The sequence below is a fragment of the Octopus bimaculoides genome, chromosome 9 (assembly GCF_046866305.1).
Source record: "Octopus bimaculoides isolate indiv1 chromosome 9, ASM4686630v1, whole genome shotgun sequence".
Lineage (NCBI taxonomy): Eukaryota > Metazoa > Mollusca > Cephalopoda > Octopoda > Octopodidae > Octopus > Octopus bimaculoides.
In genome coordinates, this window is record NC_142936.1 from 34,396,801 (window position 1) to 34,404,154 (window position 7,354).

The window sequence follows — 7,354 nt, forward strand, 5'->3', positions numbered from 1 at the left end:
ATATATATATATATATATACATACACATAAACATATATACATACAGATATACATATGTACAAACACATAATAACATGCACCAAGTATGGATTCAGGACATCCGTATACTGCAGGCGTCCGTATACTGGACGATACCTCAACTTCAACTCCCACCATCCATACAGTGTAAAGAGAGGAATTGCTCAGTGCCTAAAGCATCAAGCAATGAATACAAGCAGCGATCTTGATACCCACCACGAAGAAATGGTCAAGCTCAGTAACAATCTGTTAAGCAACAACTACCCCAAAAGCATAGTCTCCACTCCAATTATAAAGAAAAGAGAGGATGAAACTAATGAACTGTCCACAGTCTGTCTACCCTATGTGAAAGGCCTCTTCTAACAGATACAATAGATATGCTGCCCATATGACGTCAGGACAGCATTCAAAAGTAATACAACACTTCGCAAATATCTCCTTCAAGTAAAACCACCAATAGAAGAGAACATGACCAAGAACTGCGTGTACTCCATTCCATACAGCTGTGGTAGGTTATACAAAGGCGAAACATGTCGCCCCCTCAAAAGAAGGGTAGAGGAACATCGCAAAGCAGTGACATGAGAAGATATTGATAAATCGGTTATAGCTGATCATGTATGGAGAAATGGAGACCACCTTACCCCGTGGGATGAAGTTAAAATAATAGACAGAGAACACCACCAGAAAATACAAAAACTAAAAGAAGCAGCACATATGCTAGGACACAACTTCCTAAGCAGACCGAGTGCAGATATGAACAGCATATGGGAACTGGTATTAAGGAAGGATAGGGGAATATTAGATTTATAAGCCCTAAAGTTCACTCTATAATTGCCCACTGGCATATAGCATAATGGTTAAGAGCACAGGCTACTAACCCCAAGATTCTGCGTTCGATTCCAGGCAGTGACCTGAATAATAATAATAATAATAATAATAATAATAACAACAACATCGAAAAATACCTTAGGAATGAGAGACCAGGTTCGAAATTTCCCCAAGACACCTGATGAAGGCTGGAGGGTATATCAGCTGAAACATTGTGTTAACAACAAACAAGATGAGGACAAATATCCATCAAATGTAAATAATGTATATTAAATCTCACTGAAGATATCTCCCTTGCTAATGAAGAATTTCCAACTTGTTTTTGTTTATCTTAATAAAAAAAATTGAAATGCCAAAGAAAGTTCATGTTATATATTATTTAAAATAATTGTTCAAGATGCTTGTTTCTTTTCACTCTGTGTCTTTACACTTCACCAGAAAATCTTTTTATTTTATGAGTCCTGACTACTATTAAAAGTGAATCATTTTAAAGAATGTGATTCAAAGTAATCCAAACATTTTTCTGTAACATACTGATGCTGCTATTCCTACTACTTCTTTTGATTGTCTCTTTATTGTTTTCTTTATATTGTATTTTCATAGATTTTGCATCAATGAGTTTATTCACAAGAAAAGACAAGTACCTTGTCCAATGTGTAATGTTGCTTTAACAAAGAGGTAAATTTCATTTTAAATAACTTCCTAGACTATTTTTAGCCATAAGCACAAGCTTATTTAAATTCTTTTTAACTTTCATCAACTTATTGTTTCCCTTTTAATAATGTTTGAATCCATTGGTAATCCCCCCTGTGTGATGTTCTCTTGAAAATAAGCAGCTTTATTTGAAGAGCAATTTCTATCCAAGATATTTCCTTCAGTACTATTTCATTCAGTTTTGAAATTCAACATTGTTTTATCTGTTGAAATAATTTACTACATCAGAGTTGTGTTTTTGGCAGGACTGCATTGTTTTTTTTTGACTTTAATCACTTCTATAAAAGTTAGCCAACTTTTTTATGCATGATGCTGTAGACTTCAGTACCATTTGGGTATATATTGTAAAGGTTATAAATGTGTAATTTCACGCATAGCCCTGTCCAGTCTGGAGGAGTAAGATTATTTGATGGTATTGCTGTCAATGTTTAGGACCTGATAAGATAAAATGTTGTAGGTGGATGCATTATATGAAGAATGATTTGGAGAAGTATGGTTAGTATGAGGTCAAGAAGAGAGTCAATATAGATGAATGGAAGAAAAAATGTCACAGGTATGAGTGTGAAAGTGTGCACAAGTTTTAAGAAGCAGTAGTAACTTAGAAAAAGGAGTAGTGTCTTGAAGTAGATTTGAATAATGGAAGCTAGTCTGTAGATGAAATTTTAATAATTTAGGTGACAGATATAGTCATGTTTTTACAGATATGGGAACATTGCCCTATGATCAATCAAACAAATTATTTTGTGCTGCAAGCAGGAAGCACAAATTTCCAAGTTATAACTACATCAAGTATGTGAAAGGCATGTGATGATTTTAGATGTTGGTTCAGCATTCCTCTGGATTGGCTGGAGGTGCTGCACAATTCTATTTTATGAAGTTGAGCAATATTTTGGTTTCCTGGAAATGTCAGTACTGTATGTAACATATCTCCCTTCAGTTGCTAAAGTCACTGGAGTAAAAGAAAGAAAATATTTCTGCATATATGCTTGAATGTATGTTCATATATATGACAATATTTAAATCTAACATTGTGGATGTCCTGTTAGAACTCCAAATACTGCGGTATTCAGCTTGAGAGGTCCTCTCTTATAGATGCATGGTGCATATATTATAGCATACAAGAACTGTCTTGCATGTGTGTCAGAACTAGATCATGTGATTTCAGCATACTGTGCTTCTTCAGTAGCATGCATCCAGTGACCGCATACAACCGAAATATCATCACCAACAATATACAGAAAACAGTGTGTTTTCAGCCATTGATGTTGCAAATAGCCAGCAGGCTTATTAAGAATAATTATTAGGGATGGAAGCAGTATTAACACCAAAAAGCAATCTTTAAATCCAACTTAACATGGATGTCTTGTTAGAAAATCAAATATTACAGTATTTGCCTTGATGATGATGATGACATGGTGTATAAAAGCATAGACATATATCATAGCAGACAAGAACCATCTAGCATGGGCGCTGGAACTGCATACTGTGCTTCTTCTGTAGCATGTGACCAGTGGCCACATACCAGTTAAATCTTGCTGCTAACGATATATAGAATAACTGCGTCGTTTCAGTCATTGCATATAGCCTACAGGTTTATTATTCTGACACAGTATTTGGTGTTCTAACGAGACATGTGTGTTTAGTTCAGTGGCATATGATGGTTGTCGTTATTGGGTGTGCTGCCACACTGACCATACTATGACTAACATTAGTATATACTCAAATTAGGCATAGAAACTGTGTATTTCTATTCAAAATGCGGGATTCAAAATGTAAATAATGTAAACTTAATTCAGTTGGGATATAGATATATGGCACTAAGGTTAATTGAATTAATAATACCCTATAAATTGTAAGCATTCTAAAATAAGCTGTATTTTTCTTATGTGCACACTGTAAAATAAGAAACCATATAATTTTGCTTACTTAAATTAGTTATATGTGTAAGTTCTATTCTTCTTTAATGATGTAATATGTTCAATAACCTCATCGTACAATGAACCACTTTATTATTAGTTTTGAAAACATTAAACATCCGCCTGACTGGCCTTCGTGCGGGTGACACATAAAAGCACCCACTACACTCTCTGAGTGGTTGGCGTTAGGAAGGGCATCCAGCTGTAGAAACTCTGCCAAATCAGATTGGAGGCTGGTGTTGCCATCCGGTTTCACCAGTCCTCAGTCAAATCGTCCAACCCTTGCTAGCATGGAAAGCGGATGTTAAACGATGATGATGATATGTTTGAAGGTATGAATGAATGTTATAGTTAGGTCACTATGGGACCAATTCGGAAGTTGTTTCTTGTCACAAAATCTTTCTAGAAGAGGAGTGGATAGAGCTCCTTAATGGAGATAGTGTGTGCTATCTCTGTTGCTCAGCTGCCTTGTGAATGAGTCCAATAAGACAAAGGTTGAGAGGGTACACTTTAATAGAAAGAACTTTATACAGTCAACACTATATCAGTACCAAAGTAAAAGCACTAAGATGACACTGATTCTGAATTTCAAGTTTAAAGTTTGACAGCAGCTCAAGATGAGTGTTGATCCAGCAAAAAAAATTACTTATAAGGAAAAAGAATTTGCAATCGTTCGTTATGTACAGTACACAAAGAAATAATTGACTATGTGATCTTAGAGTGCCATTCTTAACAAAAAAAGAAAGGAAAAGAATCAGCAGGCTCAACAAAATGGGTAGATGTGTACAATGAAAACGGTTCTAATATTCCAAAACTGGAAGAGAAAAACATGCTACAAACATGCCAGAGAAGAAAAATGTTCTTAATAGTAATTTCAGTTCCAAACATATCAATTCATCTTCCTGAAAGAGTTTGAGAAATTGCCTAAGTATGAAGACTTAGAAATAAATAGAAGAATATGAGGATTGAAAGCTAACAGAAAATACAGTGATGACTATTAATAACGATGATTTCTAACATTGTCACAAGGTCACATAATTTGAGGTAGGAAACAGTTACTTGCCTGAATATTTGACCAGTACTTATATTTACATTTAACATGTCAGTCATGTTTATTCCTCTCCACATCAATGTAATCTATATACTACTAAAACTTTCTAATTGATTGTTGCTTGCTTGCCTGTCATTTAATACAGCCAAACTGGTGCATAATGGGAAAATACTATGAATTAAAGTACCTCTGAAATGTGAAATACACACAGAATAAAACAAGTTTTGCCATGGATTCCTGAGATATGGGGTGGTTTTTGGGGGTATTCATAAATACCCAAAATGGTGCACAATGGGAAAATACTCTGAAAGTAACATAGCCCTGAAAGGGAAGAAACTTTAACCTTTCGATTAGAGACATTATGATCAATGTCTTCTGTATTTTGAAGACAAACTTCACAACCTGGGCAAAAGTCTTAGAGATTTTAACTTGCCTACGAAAAATACGAGTTGTTTTTACAGTAAATGTTTCTATTTTCGCTTTTGCTAAACACAATATTTTAATCATTTAGAAATATTTTGAAGTGAATGTGATTTTAAAAACACAAGTTGTTTGTACAGTATTTATATTTAACTTTCTTTAAACAGACAATATTTTAATTTAAAAAAAAATTATTTTCAAGTGAATACCATTACAAAAATTTTTTGGCATATTTAAAAGATTTTTAAGTGAAAATGACTTTAAAAATATGGTAAACATTTTGTAAAAGAACCGTTCATGCCTTGGTGTTAAATAATTTTTTTCCATGGTTTTTTTCAAGTGCATTCAACGTATTTGACCTCCAAACCTGCCACAAGCAACTTCTTTTCTGGAAAAGAAAGGAGTGGAGGTGTGGTGGGGACCTTGGAGTTTTGTTTCACAGTTTTTTTTTCTTTTCCAGGTTATTTTGCGTGCTTTCACCGAAACTCTGAGTTTCCCCACCAACAGAGTTTTGTTTCACAAGTTTTTTTTGTGAATACAAATGGAATAAAACAAGTTTTGTGTAAATTGGACCAAGATACGCATTTTTTGGGGTACCTTTATAAATAGCCAAACTGGTGTATAATGGGGTAAAATGCTTTGAAAGTAAGGTACCATTGAAATGTGAATACATACAGAATAACACAAGTTTTGCGTAAATTGGACCACGGATTCCTGAGAAACACATTTTTTCGTGTACCTTGAACTATTAGTGACCCAATGGGTCATGGGTAGTCTAGTTGTCATTTAAATATATATACAGAGGCTAATACTTAAGATATATGGTTGCATTTCTACACCACATATCTTTCATATTTGCATTATGCAGTCAATTGATCAGTGACAGTTTATTAAGTTGCTGCAAATTCTTCATGTAAAATGTCTACCGTTTAAGCTGACACATTCACATACACATCAAACTGTCAATTTTACTGGGAAAGTATTTGCCTTAACTAACCTTCGATACATGTCTATCACTTGCTCTATCAAGAATATTCTCTTTCCTCTACTTAATTACTTTTATTTCTTTACTGCTCTACCATTAACCACACTAAGAAATATGGCATTTACATTTTAAAGTTTTGTAAACCAATAATAACTAAATTAATAATGTGTTCTTTGAAATTATATACTAATACTGAGTCAATCTTGAATACCAAACACAAAGATTTTTAAAAAAATGTTAAAAATAAAATGATTATAAGGAACTTGACATTTAAGACCCCATGAATATTGTAATTTCTTTATTTTTCTTCTTCTTTTACTTTCATTCATTTCGAAAGAAGTTTTCAAGAAAATGGTAAACTGAAAAACATCATTGAGAAACTGAAGAATCTGATGTCTGCTGTGGCAAAAGATACACATTATACACGTAAGAATTTTCTTAAAATCAACATTATCATTAAATAAAATTTACAGAGTGATCATTATTTTGTTTGTCGTAGCTAACTGTAATGTTTTGTTTGTCATAGCTAACTGTAATGTTTTATTTGTGTGTGTGTGTGTGTGCATGTATATATATGTATATTGATGCTTGTTTTTTTGTTCAGATATAAAAAAAAAATACAATTTTACATTAATCTGAAGGATTATGCCATACTTCTGTAGAGTACAAATTTATTATTCTTTCACAAGAATAGTATTGACAGTGTCTTCGAAGTTTCATTCAGCTAAGCCATCATCAGACTTGGCTTTATACAGTCTCTGTTTCGATGAAATTTTTCTGGGGTTTGTGGGGTTTAATGAAAATTTGGTTGTAAGGTGAGTTATGATGGAAAGGTTTTGTGAAGGATTTTTTATTGATTAAATTGGGGGTTATCTTTTTGTTCAGAACTTATTCATGTGTGTAGGACTTTGTAAACTGGTGTGAATATTTAGGTGTCAGTTTCAGGCCATGGCATTGTTTTTTTAGTTGTTCACAAAAAGGAGTAGGTAGAGAAAGTTTTTTAGTCAACAGGTGTGTCATTTGGTTTTAGCTATTTTTAGTTTTATTGGATTTAATCCTTTGCTTTGGCAATGTAAAGTTCAAAGTTTAATCCTGCATTTAAAAACTCAGTAATTGGGTGTTAGCATTTTTTGTAATAGAATTTTTAAGGGTTCACAAAAGAATGTAAGTAGGTGTTGCATTTTAGCTGGTCAGTGAGCTTCTTTACTTGCTGTTGATGTTATTGAGGGTATTTCCTGTTTGTATTTGGAAGGTGTAGGTTATTAGTCAAACATGTCATGGTGTTAGTATAAAAATTTGCTTATCTTGTTTCAATGTTCTCAAGAGGGCGTGGATAGGTGTAAAGGTTGTTGATCAGTATATTTCTCTCTTGGAGTTCTTTATCCTATAAACAATGTGATTAGTATGTAAAAATTTTAACCA

At 33.5% G+C, this 7,354-nt stretch overlaps 1 protein-coding gene across 18 annotated transcripts in view; it reads left to right on the forward strand.

Annotated features, from left to right (window-relative positions):
* The window catches only part of LOC106871917 (uncharacterized), a 116,897-nt gene that overhangs the window by 25,319 nt on the left and 84,224 nt on the right, over window positions 1-7,354 (forward strand). For 13 of the 18 annotated variants that reach the window (XM_089357390.1, XM_089357393.1, XM_089357395.1 and 10 more), the window contains exons 3-4: window positions 1,450-1,524; window positions 6,270-6,358. Coding sequence is in view for 6 of the 18 variants with exons in the window: in XM_089357393.1 (XP_089213519.1) it covers window positions 1,450-1,524; window positions 6,270-6,358 (164 nt within the window). In the remaining 12 variants the exon portion in view is untranslated. The remainder of the gene's footprint in view (window positions 1-1,449; window positions 1,525-6,269; window positions 6,359-7,354) is intronic. The other 5 variants (XM_089357388.1, XM_089357386.1, XM_089357392.1 and 2 more) reach the window with 1 other exon arrangement.